This window comes from Chiloscyllium plagiosum, unplaced genomic scaffold (assembly GCF_037043375.1).
Source record: "Chiloscyllium plagiosum isolate Xiang-an unplaced genomic scaffold, Cpla_swu_hap1 HiC_scaffold_16, whole genome shotgun sequence".
Classification (NCBI taxonomy): domain Eukaryota; kingdom Metazoa; phylum Chordata; class Chondrichthyes; order Orectolobiformes; family Hemiscylliidae; genus Chiloscyllium; species Chiloscyllium plagiosum.
In genome coordinates, this window is record NW_028270154.1 from 39,919,174 (window position 1) to 39,941,489 (window position 22,316).

The following is a 22,316-nucleotide window of genomic DNA, read 5'->3' on the forward strand; positions in this document are numbered from 1 at the left end:
TGAGCCATTTGATACTGCTACAGGGATGGAAACCTGATTGGGGGATTCAAGCAGGGAATTCTAAAAGTGGGGGACAGGTTTGGAAGGTGTCCAAAGAAAAATAGGTTTGGATTTGGAATATAGTTTGTAAGGACAGAGGAATAAAGAATACTTTCTGGATGAGATGGGCAACACATGAAGAGAAGGACCTGTTAATTAGGTTTGTTCTGGGTTCTGAAGAAGGGTCACTGAACCCGAAACATTAACTCTGCTTTTTATCCAGAAATGCTGCCCAACCTACTGATTTTTTTTTTTCCCCAGCAACTTTTGATTTTGTTTTTGAAGATTTAAAACACTTTATCTAATTACATAAAACTCCAATTATTTGGATCAAGATTTTTTGTTCACAGTTTGTATTTCTTTTCTGATTGTGATTCCCATTGTGAAAAGGAAGTTCATCATACTTTGACTTTACCAGCTCAGCAGTAGAACACTTTTTATAGAGCTTCGATTTCAATGCATCAAAATGCAGTACTATTTGAAGTACGTCAAACTCTAAGTATTTTTGTCGACAGTGAGTTAAAACATTTTTAATCTTATTCAGTTCTTGTGAGAACCTGTTCTTAAAATGCTTATTCACATTGCACCAAACACGGTACACTGGCTCAGTGTTGCCTCTCAACGCCAGGGTCCCGGATTCATTTCCACCCTTGGGTAACGAGTTTGCACATTCTCTCAGAGTCTGTGTGGGTTTCCTGCAGGTGCTCCAGTTTTCTCCCAAAGTCCAAAGATTGCAGGTTAGGTGGATTGGCCATGTTAAGTTGCTCGATAGTGTCCGGGACTGTGCAGGCTAGGTGGATTAGCAAGGTTACAGGGATAGGCTGGGGTGGTGTGGGGTTGGGGTCGTGTTGGGATGCTCTTCAAAGAGTCAGTGTGGACTCGATGGGCCAAATACCCTGCTTCTACACTGCAGGGGTTCTGTGATTGCCTTGGAAGGAAATAACATTTAGTGTGTCTGTGGATAAAAGATACTTACCATAGTCCCAGAGGACAACAAGTTTGCACACTCAGAGTCATAGAGATGTACAGCATGGAAACAGACTCTTCGGTCCAACTCGTCTATGCCAACCAGATATCCCAACCTAATCTAGTTCCATTTGCCAGCATTTGGCCCATATCCCTCTAAACCCTTCCTATTCATATGCCCATACAGATGCCTTTTAAATGTTGTAATTGTACTAGCCTCCATCACTTCCTCTGGCAGCTCATTCCATACATGCAACACCTGCGTGAAAAAGTTGCCCTTTAGGTCTGTTTTATATCTTTCTCCTCTCACCTAAACCTATGCCCTCTAGTTCTGAACTCCCCCACCCCAGGGAAAAGACTTTGTCGAATTATCCTATCCATGCCTCTCGATTTTGTAAAACTCTACAAGGTCACCCCTCAGCCTCCGACACTCCTGGGAAAACAGCCCCAGTTTATTCAGCCACTCCCTATAGCTCAAATCCTCCAACTCTGGCAACATCATTGTCAATCCTTTCTGAACCCTTTCAAGTTTCACAACATCCTTCTGATAGGAAGGAGACCAGAATTGTACGCAGTATTCCAAAAGTGGCCTAACCAACATCCTGTGTATCCACAACATGACCCCCCAACTCCCATACTCAAAGCTCACACCACATAAGGGGACACAGCACCCATGACCAGTGATAAGAGTTTCCTAGGTGGACACTCATACTCATTAGCAAGTGATTGCTGATGACAGGCAAAAATGGAATCACATGATACTCTCTCACACAATTAGACAAGAGAGAACAGGCATGGATATTAAAGGAAAGGAAAGCATACCAAACACCGCCTTCACTATCCTATCTACCTGCGACTCTACTTTCTACACTTCAAGATTTTTGTTCACAACACTCCTTAGGACCTTACCATTAAATGTATAAGTCGTGCTCTGTCTTGCTTTTCCAAAATCAAGTTTGTGAGACATGATTTCCCACGCACAAAGCCATGTTGACTATCCATAATCAGTCCTTGCCTTTCCAAATACATGTACATCCTGTCCCTCAAAATTCCCTCCAACAACTTGCCCACCACTGACGTCAGGCTCACCGGTCTATAATTCCCTGGCTTGTCCTTACCACCTTTCTTAAATAATGGTACCACGTTAGCCAATCTCCAGTCTTCCAACACCTCACCTGTGACTATCGATGATACAAATATCTCAGCGAAGGGCCCAGCAATCACTTCCCTAGCTTCCCACAGAATTCTGAGATATACCTGATTAGGATTTATCCACCTTTACGCATTTCAAGACATCCAGCACCACCACCTCTGGAATATGGACATTTTTCAAGATGTCACCAGGTATTTTCCCACATTCTATATCTTCCCTGTCCTCCTCACAGTGAATACTGATGCAAAATACTTGTTCAGTATCTTCCCTCATCTCCTGTGGTTCCACATAGAAGCTGCCTCCCTCATCTTTGAGGGGCCAAGAGGGAAACCTGATGAAGGGCTTTTGCCCGAAAGATCGATTTTCTTGCTCTTCGGATGCTGCCTGACCTGCTGTGCTTTTTCAGAACCACTCCAGTCTTGATTCTAATCTCCAACATCTGCAGTACCCACTTCCACCTCGTTGATCTTTGAGGAGCTCTATTTGCTCCCTCTGGGTTGGGATATGTGGTCGGCGTGAACGGGTTGGACTGAAGGGTCTGTTTCCATGCTGTACATCTCTATGACTTTATGTATTTGTAAAAGCCCTTTGGATTCTCCTAATTGCCAAAGCTATGTTATGTCCCCTTTTTGCCCTCCTGATTTCCCTCTTAAGTATACTCCTACTGCCTTTATACTCTAAGGATTCACTCGATCTCTCCTGACTTATACCTGACATGCCTCTTTTTCCTTAACCAAACCCTCAATTTCTCTAGTTATCCAGCATTCCCTACATCTACCATCCTTTCCTTTTACCCTAAAGTGCTTCCCATTTTCCAGCTGTCCCATTATCTGTGAACATCTGCCCCCAATCAGCTTTTGAAAGTTCTTGCCTAATACTGTCAAAATTAGCCGCCTTCCAATTTATAACTTCAACTGACAGATCTGGTTTATCCATTTCCATCACTATTTTAAAACTAATAGAATTATAGTCACTGGCCCCAAAGTGCTCCCCCACTGACACCTCAGTTACCTGCCCTGTCTTATTTCCCAAGAGTAGGTCAAGTTTTGCACCTTCTCTAGTAGGTATATATACATACTGAATCTGAAAATTTTCTTGTACATTTTTAACAAATTCCTCTCCATCTAAACCTTAACTCTATGGCATTCTCAGTCTATGTTTGGAAAGTTATAATCCCCTACCATAACCACCCTATTATTCTTACAGATAACTGCGATCTCCTTACAAATTTGTTTCTCAATTTCCTGATGACTATTAGGGGGTCTGTAATAAATCCCAATAAGGTGGTGATCATCCCTTTCTTATTTCTCAGTTCTACCCAAATAACCTCTCTGGATGTATTTTCGGGAATATCCTCCCTGAGTACAGCGGTAATGCTTACCCTTGTCAGAAACGCCGCTCCCCCTCCTCTCTTGCTTCCCTTTTTATCCTTCCTGTAGTAGTTGTATCTTGGAACATTAAGCTGCCAGTCCTGTCATCCCTGATCCATGTTTCTGTAATTCGTATTATTTCCCAGTCCCACGTTTGTAACCATGCCCCGAGTTCATCTATCCTCCTCGTTAGGCCTCTTGCATTGAAATAAATGCAGTTTAATTTCTCAGTTCTGCCTTGATCTCTGATTTGTTCCGGGCTGCCCTGACTGTTTGACTCACTTCTTTTCGCAACTTCTTTCCTCCGTTTCTTCCCCCCCACCACTGCATCGCTAGTTTAAATCCTCCCAAGCAACTCTAGCAAATCTCCCTGCCAGTATAGTATTGCCTTTCCAATTCAGGTGCAATCCAACTGTCAGCTACAGATCACTTCTACACCCGAACAAATTCCAGTGACCCAAAAAATGTGGAACCTTCTCCCATATACCCACTCCTCAGCCACGCATTCATCTGCTTTATCCCCCTATTCCGACCCTCACTAGCTTATAGCACCGGGAGTAATCCAGATATTACTATCCTTGAGGACTAACTTTTTTAATTCCAGCCTAACTTTCTATGTTCGCTCTTCAGAACCTCATCCTTTTCCCTTCCTATGTTGGTACCAATGTGTACAATGACCTCCTACTGGTCCCTCTCCCCTTTGAGAGCATACTGCACCCTTTCTGAGACACCCTTCATCCTGGCACCAGGGAGGCAACACACCCATTCTGATTTTTCCCTGCTGACTGCAGAAACATCTGTGAGTGCCTTTAACCAGAGGGTCTCCTGACAAATTGATTGCTTGGAACTCAATGTACCTCTTTTTACGTTACAGCCTGTCTTGATACCAGAAACTTGGCTATTCATGCTACGTTCCCCAGGAAGTCCATCACCCTCTACATTTTCCAAAACAGCATACTTGTTTGAAATGGGGTTAACCACAAAACTCCTGTACTATCTGCCTACCTTTCTTGGAGTTAAACCATCTACCTCATTGTATCTGGGGCTTTTCTCCTTTCCTCTAACTGCCATCCATCACACCCCTTAACTCTTGTAAATTCCACATTGCTTCTGTCTCGCCAACCAATCCATTCACCTGACAGGATTCACAATCAATGACATTTATTGCAGATGTAATCCTCAGTAGCCCAGAAACTCTTTTGAAACTGCCACATCTGACAAGAAGAGCACATCATTCTAGTAAAGGCCATTTTACTCCTTCCAATCTACAGACCCAGAAAATAGCATCATCTTTTTGCTGTACAAAACATTGCTCCAGGCTAACTTAATACTTATGGTTTATCTTTTCAAAATTTAATCAAGAGACAGATCTCAATAAAACATATAATAAAGAAAGAACCTACTCTACTCACTATTGTAGATTTACAGCAAAGCTATACTTAGACCTATTTACTTATCTGTTTCTGTGCTGTGACCTCTCCCAAACAGGTTCCTCCAAGATAGTTGTGAATTTCGTTGTTTAAGTTTTCCTAGACACACTCCGATGTCCAGCAATACATGAATTCAAACAGCAAAGGCAAGAACTGCACAGATTCATTTCTGTGTCAGTTAGCAGTGTGGGTTTCTTCTCTCTCCCTTTCACACCCATGTGCTCACTGCCTTTGTCTGTCTTTCTCCCTTTTACATTGGAGAGAGACAACAGATTGTGATTAACCTGAGGGTCATCACACTTCGGGTGAGGGGTGAGGTCAAGAAGGTGGAACCTTCATGGTGATCATCCAAAATGGGAATGGAACCCTTCTTATTGGTGTCACTTTGCATCACAAACCAGCCAACCAAACTGAATCCTTGCTTTTTCGAAGATAATTTAAAGTTTGGAGAGAGATGTTCCTATATCATGGAAGTACAAAATTGGTCCTATTACAGTTGAAAACAAAAAGCTATAAACTGATGCAGTATTGATGCCCTTCTTAAAGTTAAGAAAATATCCACAGCAACTTTAAATGCATGGGGTCAATGGGTGCTCCCTAAAAAGATGTGAGAATATTTAAACACAGGGGTGACCATTGTGAGAATGATCACCCCAGACGTAGAATTGACAGATTCAGTGAGGAGAAATTTCAAGAGTGAAACGGTCTGTGATTAGAGGAGCAGTGAGCGAAGTTAAAAAAAGGTAACTGAACTGTTAGGTGGAAGAGCACTGTCCATCAGGATCGTTGGAGGGGAGTGTGAAAAGAGGCAGAAAAGAGCAGTTGGGCAAGGGTGGGAGGGAGTTGAGCTGCAAGTGAGGGTGGGGAAAAGGGCAGCTGCAGAGTTGGGGAAAGGGAGATTCCAAGGAGGAAAAACAGTTCTGAATGGGAGCAAGGAGCAGGTGTTGGCCATTTTCTGCCTCTGGCCTACTCCACGATTTAATAAGGTCGTGGTTAATCTGATTGTAACCTCAAATACACATTTCTGGCTGTCCTTGATAATCTTTCATCACCTTGCTGAACAAGAATCTATCTGCCATGGCCTTAAAAGTACTTAAGGGTTCTTGCACCAGTATTCACGAAGAGAGTTCTGTGGGACATCTGTGGGGGAAAAAAAATTGACTTATCTGTTTTAAATTGATGATCCCTGACTTTTAAACAGTGATCCGTAGTTTTAGATCCTCTAATGAAAGGAAACATTCTGCCCACATCGGCCTTCTCAAGATGACCCAGGATTTAATATATTTCAGTTCAGCCACCTCCCACCTTTCTAATCTCCAGCAGATGCAAGCTGAGCCCATCCACCTTTGCTCATAAGACAACTTGCCCCTTCCACAAATTAGCCTGATAGACTTCCTCCGAAATGCTTCCAATGCATTGACATCCTTCCTTAAGTAAGGGGACTAAATGGAGATAAAGAGACAGAGTTAATGCTTTAAGTCTCGTTTGACTTCAGAACTTGGAGGTCCCTGATTTATATTCTATTTTCATGACAACTGATAACATTCTAGTAGCTATTACAATTACTTGCTGCACTTCATTAACCTTTTGAAATTCATGTGCTCGGGCACCCAGATCCCTTTACATCTTGTAGCTTTGCAATCTGTCAGTGTTTAGATAATATGCTTCATTTTTATTCTCTCTACCAAAGTGAACAATTTCACACTTTCCCATAATATACTCCCATCTGCCAGATCTTTGCACACTCAGTCGACCAATCCATATCCCTCTGGAGTACCGATATATTCTCTTCACAACGTACTTCTGGACAGTGTTTGTGTCATCATCAAATTTTGGCACTCATAGGAGACCTTCATTCCAAGCCACTGATCTAAGTTCTAAACAGTCGAGGTGCCAGACAGATCCCTTTGGCACCATTCATTACATCTTGGCAACATGAAAATGACCCACTTACACTTATTCTGTACTTCCTGTTACCCAACTAATCCTCTGTCCATGACAGCATGCTACTCCCTACACCAAGAGCTTTTGTTTTCTACAAAATGTCTTTGATGTGGCACTTTATCATCGGCCTTCTGGAAATATAAATACATTACATCTACTAGTTTCACTTTATCCACAGAATGTGCTACCTCCTCCAAGGACTTAAGTAGATTGGTCAAAATGATTATCCTTTCACAAAACAATGTTTACCCTGCCTGATTTTGTATCTAACCATGTATACTGCTGTAACCTCTGTAGTTTCTCGCTTTCTGTTTTCTTCCCATTTCCGAATAACAGAGTTTAATTTGTATCCTCCACTGTAATGGGATCTTTGCTGTTTCAAGGAAGTTTAAAAAAAAAATTAAAGCCAGTACATCAACTATCTCATTAGGTGCTTCTTTTATGACCCTATGAAGAAGTCCATTAGGACCCAGACATTTGTCACTCAATATCATATCTTTGCTAATTGTGATTTCCTGAGTTCCATGTCCATTTCATTTCCTGAATTGCTGCTTCTGGGATGTTATGTCTATCCCTTACAAATTAACTGTTCAATTTATCTGCTGCTTTCTCGCTCTTTCAATTACGAATTCTCCTTGTTATAGAGTTCAGTCTGCAGTTTGAAAGAGAGAAGGCAAAATCGGATGTAATGGTGTTACAGTTAAATATAGGTAATTATGAGGGCATGAGAGAGGAACTGACAAAAATAGACTGGAAGCAGAGCCTAGCAGGGAAGACAGTAGAGCAAAAATGGCAGGAGTTTGTGGGTAAAATTGAGGACACTACAGAGGTTCATCCCCAAGAAGAGAAAGATTATCCGGGGAGGGCTTAGACAGCCATGGCTGACAAAGGAAGTCAGGAAATGTATCAAAGAAAAAGAGAGATCCTATAAAGTGGCCAAGAGCACTGGGAAATCAGAAGATTGGGAAGGCTACAAAAACAAACAGAGGATAACAAAGAGAGAAATAAGGAAGGAGAGGATCAAATATGAAGGTAGGCTAGCCAGTAATATTAGAAATGATAGTAAAAGTTTCTTTCAATACATAAGAAACAAACGACAGGCAAGAGTAGACATAGTGCCACTTCAAACTGATGCTGGAAGCCTAGTGATGGGAGATAAGGATATAGCAGGGGAACTTAATAAGTACTTTGTATCAGTCTTCACAGTGGAAGACATGAGTAATATCCCAACAATTAAAGGGAGTCAGGGGGCTGAGTTGAGTATGGTTGCCATTACAAAAGAGAAAGTGCTAGAAAAGCTAAAAGGTCTTAAAATTGATAAATCTCCTGGCCCTAATGGGTTACATCCTAGAGTTCTGAGGGAGGTGGCTGAGCAAATAGCGGAGGCGTTGGTTGAGATCTTTCAAAAGTCACTGGAGTCCGGGAAAGTCCTAGATGATTGGAAGATCGCTGTTGTAACCCCCTTGTTCAAGAAAGGATCAAGACAAAAGATGGAAAATTATAGGCCAATTAGCCTAACCTCGGTTGTTGGTAAAATTCTAGAATTCATCGTTAAGGATGAGGTTTCTAAATTCTTGGAAGAGCAGGGTCGGATTAGAACAAGTCAACATGGATTTAGTAAGGGGAGGTCGTGCCTGACAAACCTGTTGGAGTTCTTTGAAGAGGTGACAAGTAGGTTAGACCGGGGAAACCCATTGGATGTGGTCTACCTAGACTTCCAAAAGGCCTTTGAAAAGGTGCCACATGAGAGGCTGCTGAGCAAGGTGAGGGCCCATGGTGTTAGAGGTGAGCTACTGGTATGGATTTAGGATTGGCTGTCTGACAGGAGGCAGAGAGTTGGGATAAAAGATTCTTTTTCGGAATGGCAGCCGGTGACAAGGGGTGTCCCACAGGGTTCAGTGTTGGGGCCGCAGCTGTTCACATTATATATTAATGATCTGGATGAAGGGACGGGGCATTCTAGCGAAGTTTGCCGACGATACAAAGTTAGGTGGACAGGCAGGTAGTACTGAGGAAGTGGGGAGGCTGCAGAAGGATCTAGACAGTTTGGAAGAGTGGTCCAGGAAATGGTTGATGGAATTCAATGTGAGCAAATGCGAGGTCTTGCACTTTGGGAAAAAGAATACAAGCATGGACTACTTTCTAAAAGGTGAAAAATTCATAAAGCCAAAGTACAGAGGGATCTGGGAGTGCTAGTTGAGGATTATCTAAAGGTAAACATGCAGGTTGAGTCCGTGATTAAGAAAGTGAATGCAATGTTGTCAATTATCTCAAGAGGGTTGGAGTATAAAAGCACTGTTGTGCTACTGAGACTTTGTAAAGCTCTGGTTAGGCCCCATTTGGAGTACTGTGCCCAGTTTTGGTCCCCACACCTCAGGAAGGACATACTGGCACTGGAGCGTGTCCAGCGGAGATTCACACGGATGATCCCTGGAATGGTAGGTCTAACATACGAGGAACGGCTGAGGATCCTGGGATTGTATTCATTGGAGTTTAGAAGATTAAGGGGAGATCTATATTGGGGAGACAGGCCGCCTACTTGCGGAACGTTTCAGAGAACACCTCTGGGACACCCGGACCGACCAACCCAACAACCCCGTAGCCCAACACTTTAACTCCCCCTCCCACTCCACCAAGGACATGCAGGTCCTTGGATTCCTCCATCGCCAGACCATGGCCACACGACGGTTGGAGGAAGAGCGCCTCATCTTCTGCCTGGGAACCCTCCAACCACAAGGGATGAACTCAGATTTCTCCAGTTTCCTCATTTCCCCTCCCCCCACCTTGTCTCAGTCAAATCCCTCGAACTCAGCACCGCCTTCCTAACCTGCAATCTTCTTCCTGACCTGTCCGCCCCCACCCCACTCCGGCCTATCACCCTCACCTTGACCTCCCTCCACCTATCGCAATTCCAACGCCCCTCCCCCAAGTCCCTCCTCCCTACCTTTTATCTTCGCCTGCTGGACACACTTTCCTCATTCCTGAAGAAGGGCTTATGCCCGAAACGTCGATTCTCCTGTTCCTTGGATGCTGCCTGACCTGCTGCGCTTTTCCAGCAACACATTTTCAGCTAAGGGGCGATCTAATAGAAACTTACAAGATAATACATGGCTTGGAAAGGGTGGACGCTAGGAAATTGTTTCCGTTAGGCGAGGAGACTAGGACCCGTGGACACAGCCTTAGAATTAGAGGGGGTAAATTCAGAACAGAAATGCGGAGACATTTCTTCGGCCAGAGAGTGGTGTGCCTGTGGAATTCATTGCCACAGAGTGCAGTGGAGGCTGGGACGCTAAATGTCTTCAAGGCAGAAATTGATAAATTCTTAATGTCGCAAGGAATTAAGGGCTACGGGGAGAATGCAGTTAAGTGGAGTTGAAATGCCCATCAGCCATGATTTAATGGTGGAGTGGACTCGATGGGCCGAATGGCCTTACTTCCGCTCCTATGTCTTATGTTACTTAAGAGAAAAAGTTGAAGAAATGCAGAAAAGAAGTGCTATAACACAAGAAGTGAGCAATTGTTTATGCTGATGAGCACATTGAATTTGCATCTGTACCATAACTTGTTCTCCACCAAATTTATTTTGATTTAAATGCTCCTAATTTTTTATGTATCACGTTGAAAATTATACAGAAAATCAAATGCCTGTGTATTTTGCATTTATGAAAGTCTTAATACATTTTTCATTTAAACCAACAAAATAATCAGATGAGGGTATTTTCAGGCAGCAATGAAATTTATCCTATAGAGCACTTCATATTTGACATGTTTACCTTTTCATTCCAGTTCTGCCTCCAGTTTTGGTTCCAAGACACAGTGAATTCAACCCACAGCATAGTCTCCTGGTCCAGTTCAGGAATTTGAGTCATAATGAGCCGCATATGCCGCACAATGCCACATTTCCAGATTCCTTCCAACAACCAAATAGTAATCCATTTCCTATTTCACCAAATAGCCCGTACCCTCCATCTCCTGCAAGCAGCACCTACCCTAGTTCACCAGCCAGTTCTGGACCAAGCAGTCCTTTCCAGCTGCCAGGTAAGGACCTTTTTTAATTTCTGTTTTAGAAATGTTAATATCAAAAATCCTTGATGTTAATATGAAGCATTGTTTGTTTCTTCACAGTAAAACTTATTTCAAAGTAGACACATTTTAATGTAGAATCAAAGTTGCACATTTGTTTATTGAAAGGATCAAAAGTAAATGGAGTGATAGGTACTATGTTAACTTATATCAGGTTATTTTAAATTTTTAAGCAGTATCAAATAAGCTTTTCATAAATGGAGCGGTGCATAGCATTTCTGTCGAGTTGCATGCTTTTGTATAAGGTAGGAACTATTTTGAGGGATGTTTCTCATCTTCAGGCACCGTAGGAATTAATAGCTTAGTTTGGTTTTAGGGAAAGTGCATTTTTACATCACCTGAAGGAATTTGGGATGCTTTTCGTGTTTAATGATACGATACAAATGCAAGTTTTAGCATGCATGTAAATTGATGTAATGTCTGAGAGGTTGTGATGCATCCTGTAAAGCTCCAACTTGCAACAACATTAATTTTTCTCAACTAAGAGCATATGTTCTGCATTCCCAATGACATGTTTTTACAGTGTTCAATCAAAACAATCTTTTTAATACAATTTTGCCAGTTTGCAAATTAACTTTGCTGATCTGTCAGTTTTTTTTCTTAGACTGCATTTTTATGATTTGTTTTGTTGGCCTACTTCCTGTTTTTTTTCATTTCAGGTTTCCATGCTTTGGTTTAAAACATCACTATTCTTACCAGATAATATTTTTTTAAGAGTAAAATTTATATTGTGGTACAGTACCAAAAAATGATGCAGAGCAATTTTGTAGGTACTGCAACAATTTAACTATTAATTGGTGAAGAGAATTGGATGAATTGCAAAATGCCCCATTTACTGCAGAATGCCCAGCTTTTGACTTATGCAAATTGCCAAGGTATTTACCGTGGTTGTGTCAGTGTTTGTCGTCAGTATTGCCCCCAAGTGTTGTTGATGGGGACTTGAGGTTGTAATGGCATTGAATATTGGGTAATTGGTTAGCTTTCTCCTGCTGAAGGCCATAATTTCCTCATGGATGTCAGTCCAAGCTTAGTGTTATCTGGGTATCAACTGGGCATGTAACTGCTTCATTTTCTGGGCAATTATGAATGGAGCTGAATACTCAGCACTCAATCAGTCTGTTTGTGTTCATGTTTGAGAAAAGACCATTTTATCGAACAGCTGAACATTTGAGTCAGGAATGTTGCCCTCAGGAACAAGTACAGTAAGCACCTGAGAGATATTTCACAGCTATCACAATTATCTTGGTTTGTGCTAGGAATGACTGCAGCCCTGGAGAGGCTTTCCCTGATATGCACCAACACTAATTTTACTCTGGTTCCTATTACCATACTGTTGAATGCCACCTTTTAAATTAGGGACAGTTACTTGCACTTTGCTTCTGGAAATCTGTTTTCTCGTCTGTTTTAAGTACCCTACGTAACACTAGTCTCTGACTATCCGATGATAGAAAGTAGGCTGTTAGGATGATGATTGATCAAGTTGAAGTTATTCCATTTGTAAAAAGAATGCATCTGAGCAAGTTCACACGCAATCCAATCGATGCCAGTACCTTTGCTAAACTGTGGATGATAGCCTAGTGGTTTTATCACTAGAATATTAATTCAGAGACCAGGTAATGGTCTGGAGATCTGGTTTTGAATCCCACAATGGCAGATATTATAATTTGAACTTGATAATCTGGAAATAAGTGTTTAATAATGACCATGTAACTATTGTCGATTGTCAAGGAAACAAATCTGGTTCACTATATCCTTGAGGGAAGGAATATGCCATTCCTATCCAGTCTGCCCTACATGTGACCCTAGATCTACAGCAATATGATTAACTCTTAAATTCTCTCTGGACAGTTAGGGATGAGCAATAAATGTTGGCCCAGCCAGTGGTGCCCCCGTTCCATAAAGAAGGCTAAGCAGAGTTATTTGCTGAGCACTTCTGGCAAGATGTTTTTTCTTTTACTTTTATACGTTGATATTGCTTTGTGCATTCAAAATCCCATGGATTGCAGAACCAGTTAAACCAAGCTTAACTAAGGTATGCAAAGGATGTGTAATGTTTGGAGAATTAAGAAAATTTGTGTGAGATTTGTACTCTGTTAAAAATCAGGGAACTTTAAGTCTGCATTGCCCTCCTCCATTTTAATGGTGTATAACCACAATGATCAAGTTTAGTTTGTGATTTGGGCCACATCTTGTGCTAGTAATGCACAAAAAATGTATGTTTTTCAAAAAGACTGCATTTTACAATTCTTTCTTTCATTCACCAAATAATATTTGTCAACAAGACTCTCTTTAGTTTTGAACTGTCAATCACCAAACCAACGCATACAGCAATGCAGAGTATTCAAAGTTGAAAGTATTTGCATGAACAGCAGCATACAAATAAACCCTAGAGAATTTCCCCATCGATTGTGGAATCGTGAAACTGAAAGAAGTTGGGAATGATCGCTTCTCTATATTTTGGAGCTCTCTTCCAAACACTGCAGTCCTTCGTTCCTTGAATATTAGAGATCCTATATTGACTGATTATCGGGTAGAATAATTGATCTTGGAATTTTGCAGTATCTCTAAATGCTAGTATTTAGATTGTTTGGAATAGATTATTTGCAGAGCACAATTGAAATTACTTCCTGGTTCACCAGTATGAAGGTAGATGCAAATAATGTAAAGAGTTCCAAGATTGAATCTGGAGTCTTTAATCATTCGGATTTGAAATCCCTAATAGTTTTCTATTAATCTTTCCCAACTTACATTTAAATAACACCTTTAGCATAATAAAACTGTCTAAAGTGCTCCAAAAGTGCATTTGAGAAGATGATGGCTGTGTGACGAAATCCTTGATAGATTTTGAAGAGTGACTCAGAGGAGATATATCATGTAAGGAGACTATGAAATAGGGACAAAATTCCAAAGCATAAATCCTAGACTACTGTTAGCACAGCTACCATTGATGGAATAATGTTAAAAAAGAGATGTAGATCGTGCAGAATGGTATGTTATCTCCTGGATTCAGGATCAAGGATGCTATTAAGTGGCTGCAGGACATTGTTTTGGGTGTTGACATCCACATTGGTACCAATGATAAAGGTAGAAAAAGTGATATGGTCCTGAAAACAGAGTTTAGGAAGTTAAAGAGAATAAAAAGCAAGACCCTGAAGTCAGATTTCAGGGTTATTCCCAGTAGTACCTCATAGTAGATATAGAAATAGGACATCTAAGCAAAGAAAGACATTGCTGGAAATTTGTTTAGAAAATAGGGCTTTACATTTCTGAGGTTTTAGGATTGATTCTCAACAAAAAGGATCTATACAGGAGGGTGGGTTATGCCTAACAGACATGGGAATCTAATGTTATGGAGGGCAGGCAGGGAAGTAGAGTTGAGACCATAATCAAATTGATATCTTAACAAATTGAGGAGTGGGCTGAAAGGCCTACTCCTGATCCTATAACATTGCTTCCTCTAACTAAGCATACGTTAATATGTAACTGTATCTTTTGATATGCCTTTCTATTTGGAAATCTATTTTTGAGAAAGTTAATGATATCTACATGTATGTTCATTAGAATGTTGTGGTGAAAATGAAGAATTGCAATTGTTCACCTGTTAAACGTGACGTTTTACAATTTATGTTTTGGTTGGAGGGAATTGCATCTTTATTTAACATTAAAAATCTCACAACACCAGGTTATGGCCCAGCAGGTTTATTTGGAAGTACTAGCTATCAAGGTGCTACTCCTTCAGGTGTCTGTGGAGCAGGATCAGAAGACACAGAATTTGTAGCACAGATACCTGATGAAGGAGCAGCGCTCTGAAAGCTAGTATGGGTACACAATCCTTTTTCCGAAATCTTTGGGGCCAGTTGTTTTTCGGATTTTGGAATAAATGACATTTTCACAGTGAAGTAAAAAAAATTATCTAACAGCAGACTGTATAATAGTACGAGCACTGAGACACAATTGATACCTGTCAGCACTGGGTCACGCTGCCACGTCACATCTGAGAAACGTGGTTCGAGTGGGTGTGGAGTTGGTCACCTGTTTGCATGCGAAAATGACGCTCCACACTCCATCAAACAATTTTGGAGCTTATTGGATTTCGGAATTTCGGATAAAGGATTGTGTACCCAGACTCCCAAATAAACCTGTTGGACTATAACCTGGTGTTGTGATTTTCAACTCTGTCCACCCCAGTCCAACATTGGCACCTCCACATCATACCTATTTAGCAGCATTGCTGTCAATCAACTTGGTGCATCATTAGACATGTACTTATCAGTGTTCACAGCCTGTATTCCAGGGAGAGCAGCAAAATCTGATGTAATTGTTTCATTGGAGCAACTTTTGAAGATGTACCTGTTGTAATATGCTTTAACGGTTAAATGTTTGTTTAGGACCTTTGAACTCCAGTATTGGTGCTGTTTGCAAAGTAAGAATTTTTTTAAAAATTGCTTAGTAATTTTTGTTACATATGTTTGAGTAGCTGTAATGTGACCCTAACCATTTGTGACATATAACTGCTTTAATTCATGGTTGAGAGTGTGGTGCTGGAAAAGCACAGCCGGTCAGACTGCACTCGAGGAGCAGGAGAATAGAGGTTTCGGGCATGAGCCCTTCATCAAGAATGAGGCTTGTGGGCTGAGGAGGTTGGGGCTTAGGGGTAAGGTAGCTGAGAGTGGATGAAGGTGGGGTGTGATGGTGATAGGTCGGAGAGGAGGGTGGAGCGGATAGGTGGGAAGGAAGATGGACAGGTGAAGAGGGTGATACCAATTGGATGGTTGAATCTGGGATAAGATGGGGGGAGAGGAAATGAGGAAACTGGTGAAATCCACATTGATCCCATGTGGTTGGAGGGTCCTAAAGCAGAAGATTAGGCGTTCTTCCTCCAGGCGGCGGGTGCTAACAGTTTGGCAATGGAGGACGCCCATGACCTGCATGTCCTTGGGGGAGTGGGAGGGGGAGTTGAAGTGTTCGGCCGTGGGGTGGTGGGGTTGCTTCGTGCATGTGTCCTGGAGATGTTCTCTAAAGCACTTAGCAGTCTTCCTGTCTCTACTCTCCAATCCTCACTCTCTCCTGCTTTAATTCATACTCTAGCACTCAAAAGCGAAATTCATAAAATGAATAGGAATAATTCCATGACTTCTCTTTGTCTCTCATTTGTGGCCATAATAATATCACCTGGAGTGTCACAATATGTGTGACTTGATATATTAGTATGTTTTATGAGCTGTTGGTGATGCTGACTTGGTGGTTCTTGAGCTTATTTTGACCCTCAGTATGCTGCTAAATTGTGAATGCTTTCTTCCCTCCAGCTGATACACCTCCACCTGCTTACATGCCACCAGAAGAGCAGATGAATCAAGACAGTACACAACCAATGGATACTGGAAATGTCATGATGACCTCCAGCATACCCAATCTGCCCATTATATCCACTCGAGGTAAGATTGTAGAACTAACAAATAGCCAGCCTCAATTAATGCTTCTAAACTATCGTCTATATCAAAATTCTCTTGGGTAGTGCACTAGAAATGAAACCTGACTGTTCCTGAAATTATTGCAAATATGAAAATTTGATTTAAATCGCTGAATTGCTCAGTATGATCTGTCCAATTCATATTGCAAAACGTGCACACCAAGTTTTTATCATTTAACAAGAAACTCACTATCTGTAAAAAAAAAAAAAAATCAAACCACTTTACCTGGCAAAAATGTAACATGACTTGCTGACTTTAATTCTACAACTTAAACTATACCCCTTTTAAAAATTATAGTACACATACAAACAGAGACTAAGAATTAAAACAAGACATCAGTTGTGACACCAGCCCAAATTGAGTGTCTTGTTTTCCTTCAGTGCCCTTCCAATTCCTTTTGACTCTTTGAGGGCATGAGGTTGTGGGCACACATTCTTAATCCGACATTCACTGATTGGTGATTCAGCCTTTCAGTGTTTCTGAAGATGTTCTTTCCCTGTTTTTCTTTTAAGGTCATTTGCAGAGAGACAGAGCTGCTCAGAATTTTTTTTTATTTTTCCATGCAGAAGTGGGAAAGAAAGCTTTAGGCACTTCTGCTTTCATGGGCTGGATGTTTTTGCTGTATTGTCTGAACACACATCTGTGGGTACTCCTACTGAGATCAGTCAAGAAGTTGTTACTTTACATATTTGTGAATTCTTAGCATAATATGTCCTAGCTGAAAAATGAATTAAAGGTCTGTCACTGGGCAAATATCCAGAGACGAGGTGTCTAGCATTATATCCCATTGCTTCATAAGGCAACTTTGTAGATAGAATGCACAATGGGATTCTGGTAATTTTTTTTTGAAATTGCAACTGTTTAAAGATGTATCTTTTATTCCACGATCCAGAAATTAAAAATGGCAAACTGTGACCCCTAGTTCTAGACTCTCCAGTATCTACCCTGTCAAAGCCCTTTAAAAATATTAAAATGTTATATGTTCAATTATTTCCCTTATTCATTCATCAATATACTTGATGAATAACTGGGGTCCTAGCATTGACCCACTGGTCACTGCTATTCATTAAAATACCTGTTATTCCTTATCTTTCTTTTTCTATCCATCGCAATACATTACTCCAATCCCATGCACTTTATCTACTAAGTGAAACTTTATCAAAAGCCTTCTGAAAGTCGAAATAAACCACATCCACTGACTTCTCCCTCATTAATTCTACGAGTGCTATCCTCTAAGAATTTGACTGGATTTGCCAAGCATGCTTCCCTTTCATAAATCTGTGCCAACTCTTCTCTAATTCTGCTGCTGTTTTCTAACTGCTCTGTTAGATCTTTTATAATGAACTCTTAACATTTTCCCCACTACTGATGTCATGTTGACTGGACTGCAATTCCAGTTTTCACTCTGCCTCCCTTTTTAAATAGAGGGATTACATTACCTTCCAATCTGTAGGAACTGTTCCAGAATCTATAAAATCTTGGAAAGTGATCACTATTGCATTCAGCAAGTCTATGGCCACTTCCTTAAGTACTCTGGATTGTAGATTAGCAGACCCTGGGAATTTATGACTTTCAGTTCCATCAATTTCCCTAATAATACTGATTTCCTTCAGTTCTTGTCTCTCATTAAAGCTTCTCACTAAATGCCCAACATTTCAATAATGTTAATATTGCATTTGCCTGTAAAATTCTGACCTGATTTTAATTGCTCCAATATTGGTGACTGTACCTTCAGCTGCGAGGCAGGGATTTCCTCTCTAAACATGTTCAAAATTGTGTACTTTTGTAGCAAGTCAGAAGATTGGATGAATTCTAGAAACCAAGAAAGAATGGCTAGATAAGACAGAGAAATTAGAGAATGAGAAAAGCTAGCTATAAATATCAGGGCTCTTACTGACTAATTTATGAGTTTAGAAAAAGGAAAAGACTAGATGAAGTGAGCATTCTTCCGTTAGCGGGTGAGTCTGAGGAGCTGTTGATGTAAAACAAAGAAATGACTGAAGCCTTGAACAGTGATTTTTGTATCACTCTTCACTATGGAAGATGCGCGCACGGTCCCAAAAATGTTTGAAAATCAAGAAGGATGGATAAGGAACTTAATCAAGATTGTGAAGGAAAAAGTATGAGAAAAACTATTGAAGTTATAGGCTGATAAATCCCCTGGATGTTATTGCATGCTTGGATCTTAATTGAAATGGCTGCAGTGATGGTGAATATTTTGTTGTAGTCTTTCAAAATTTCCGATTATTAAAAGATCCCAGTTGATTTTGGATGTGATGCCCCATCAAGTGCATTGCTTGGTCCTGATGGGAGTGAAATATCTTGAGTGTTGTTGAAACTGCACTCATCCAGGCAAGTTGGAAGTATTCCATCACATTCCTGTTTTGTGCCTTATAGAAGTGGATAGTCTTTGCAGAGTCAAGAGATTAGTTACCTGCTGCTCAACTCCCATGGCCCTTGAAGCCATGGTTTTTATATGGCTAGTCCAGTCCAGTCCAGTTTAAATTTCTATTGAACCGTATGCGACTTCGTTTGTATGTTGCTGATTTCACTGATAGCTATTCTTCAGATTAATGTTGTGCCTTTTTGACTTCAAGAAAAGGCTGGAATGATCCTGTTAAATTGTGTATGAAAATCATGTCCACAATCAACTAAAAATTAAATAATATTGTTGTCGAATGAATATTTTCAATACATTCTATTGCCTATTGATTCTTCACCTTCAACTTATGCGTATAAACTATAACCTTTAGCTCTTCTCCATAAACCAGAGGTATTCCCACAGACCATGTCTAATTTTGAGTAATTTTGTAGCTAATAGAATTAGAAGTTCATGGCAGATTTGCCTCAATTCCAATGTCGACAGTTGCTATTGATGCAAAAGAAAGCAGCAGAATTTTGGGCCACCTCATATATGTCATTACTTTCTCGCTTTGACTGCCTTTTGTAAAGCATACTCATTTCCAAAGTTTTCGGTGCATCTGACATGGGAAATTGGATATTTTGGAAAGAAATTAAGGTGCTGTCTTTCAGTTCTAAACCTTAAATGTCATGTGCGTTTTCAAGTTCACGTGAAAACAACCTGTCTTTGAATGACTATTCTGTAATGTTCAGCCGTCCCAAAGGAACACCCCAACAATATTAGAATAGTTTGTTGAAGAAGCAGGTAGATATTCTCACTTTCTAACTTGAGTTTTGTGGGGTTTTTTTTCTTAACTTCTATGCAGTTGTTTTGCTATACTTAATATTTGTAAACACTTGAATGAAAACTTCATCTGCAAAACCAAAACAAAGTGATAGATGGAGTGTTACTTTATTTCTTGGAGTAGATGTTGTTAGATAGGCGCAACCAGAATATCTGGTAAAGACGATAGGCAGGCTCTGTACAATGCATAAAGATAATTAACAAAGTAGTTTGAGGTTTGCATTCTTTTGTAAACTATAAGTAATGAATTTGAGAATTTTGAGCAACAGCAGTTGTTCAACTTTAGCTGTTTAAGACAGTCTTTTTTACTTTTCTGAAAATAAATGTTTTAAAAATATACACCAGAAAGTGCTTTAGAACTATAATGTATTTTTTATTTTTAGTAATGAAAATCTTAAGTTTAAAATTCTGTTTTTCTATATACAGGTAGTTCAAATGCAAGCTGGCATGGAGATACTTTTAGAGAAACGTGAAAGAGGATAATACCTTGTGATACAAAATATAGTAAATTAATCTGCTGTAACATGCTTTGTTTCAGATGTTCAACCTGTTGCTTATGAGGAGCCTAAGCACTGGTGTTCCATTGTGTATTATGAGCTAAACAATAGAGTTGGAGAAGCTTTCCATGCCTCCTCCACCAGTGTTTTAGTGGATGGCTTCACTGATCCATCTAACAACAAAAATCGTTTCTGCCTTGGTCTTCTTTCCAATGTAAATCGCAACTCTACTATTGAGAACACAAGGCGGCACATTGGTAAAGGTACGTTTAATTTGTAAATAAACTACCAATGTCAAAATATTACTGGAATAATTTATTATCATTAAGCAGAATTATTTCTTTTTGTTGAATTAGATTTAAAAGCCCTTTTAAAAGGTATCTGGATGGGCGTATAAATAGGAAGAGTTTGGAGAGATACAGGCTGGGTGCTGGCAGGTGGGGTGGGACTAGATTGAGTTAGGATATCTGGTCGGCATGGGCAAGTTGGACTGAAGTGTCTGTTTTTGTGCTGTACATCTCTATGACATATCCTTTGTTTACGTGAGTACGTCAAGTCAACCAGTGATTTTATAAGACCGTAAGATATAGAGTCGTAGAACCATAGAGATATACAGCACAGAAACCGACCCATCAGTCTAATTCGTCCATGCCAACCAGATATTCTAACCTAATCTAGTCCCATTTGTCAGCACCCGGCCCATATCCTACTAAACTTTTCCTATTCATATACCCATCCAGATGCCTTTTAAATGCTGTAACTGTACTAGCCTCCACCACTTCCTCTGGCAGCTCATTCCATACATGCTTCACCTTCTGTGTGAAAAAGTTGCCCCTTAGGTCTCTTTTATATCTTTTCCCTCTCACCCTAAACCTATGTCCTCTTGTTCTGGACTCTCCCACCCCAGGGAAAAAATCTTGTCTATTTATTCCATCCATGCCCCTCATGATTTTATAAACCGCTGTAAGGTCACCTCTCAGCCTCCGATGTTCCAGGCAAAACAGCCCCAGCCTATGCAGCATCACCCTATACCTCAAATCCTCCAACCCTGGCAACATCCTTGTAAATCTTTTCTGAACCCTTTCATGTTTCACAACATCTTTCCGATAGGAAGGAGCCCAGAATTGCATGCAGTATTCCAAAAGTTGCCTAACCAATGTCCTGTACAGCCGCAACACGGCTCCAATACTCCAATACACAGTGCTCTGACCAATAAAGGAAAGTGTATCAAGCGCCGCCTTCACTATCCTACCTACCTGCGACTCTACTTTCAAGGAGCTCTGCATCTGCACTCCAAGGTCTCATTGCTCAGCAACGCTCCCTAGGACCTTACCATTAAGTATATACGTCCTGCTAAGATCTGCTTTTCCAAAATGCAGCCCCTTGCATTTATCTAAATTAAACCCCATCTGCCACTACTTAGTCCATTTACCCATCTGACCTAGATCCCATTGTGGTCTGAGGTCACCTCCTTCACTGTCCACTACACCTCCAATTTTGGTGTCATCTACAAACTTAGTAACTACACGTCCTGAGTTCACATCCAAACCATTTGTATAAATGATGAAAAGTGGCGAACTCAGCATAAATCTTTGTGGCACACCATTGGTTACAGGACTCTAGTCTGAAAAGCAACCCTCCATCCTCTGTCTTCTACCTTCGAGCTAGTTCTCCCTGTATTCCATGATATCTTATTTTGCTAACCAGTCTTCCATGAGGAACCTTGTCGAATGCCTTCCTGAAGTCACGTCTACTGCTCTGCCCTCATCAATCCTCTTCGATTTCTTCAAAAAACTCAGTCAAGTTCATGAGACATGATTTCCCTTGCACAAAGCCATGCCGACTGGCCCTAATCAATCTTTGCCTTTCCAAATACTTATAAATTCTGTCCCTCAGGATTCCCTCCAACAACTTGCCCACCACCGATGTCAGGCTGTTTCGTTCCCTGGCTTTTCCTTCCCACCTTTCTTAAATAGTGGCATCACGCTAGCCAACTTCCAGTCTTCTGGCACCTTACCTGTGACCGTCGATGATGCAAATATCTCAACAAGGGGCCCAACAATCTCTTGCCTCGCTTCCCACAGAGTTCTAGGGTACACCTGATCAGATCCTGGGGATTTATCCACTTTTATGCGTTTCAAGACATCCAGCAACACCT

The 22,316-nt window shown here is 40.8% G+C and overlaps 1 protein-coding gene across 1 annotated transcript in view; it reads left to right on the forward strand.

The window, feature by feature from the left end:
- LOC122556620 (SMAD family member 5) overlaps positions 1 to 22,316 on the forward strand; it is a 67,338-nt gene that overhangs the window by 39,430 nt on the left and 5,592 nt on the right. Inside the window, exons 3-5 of the mRNA XM_043703526.2 lie at positions 10,689 to 10,940; positions 16,292 to 16,420; positions 20,200 to 20,421. Coding sequence (XP_043559461.1) covers positions 10,689 to 10,940; positions 16,292 to 16,420; positions 20,200 to 20,421 — 603 coding nt within the window. The remainder of the gene's footprint in view (positions 1 to 10,688; positions 10,941 to 16,291; positions 16,421 to 20,199; positions 20,422 to 22,316) is intronic.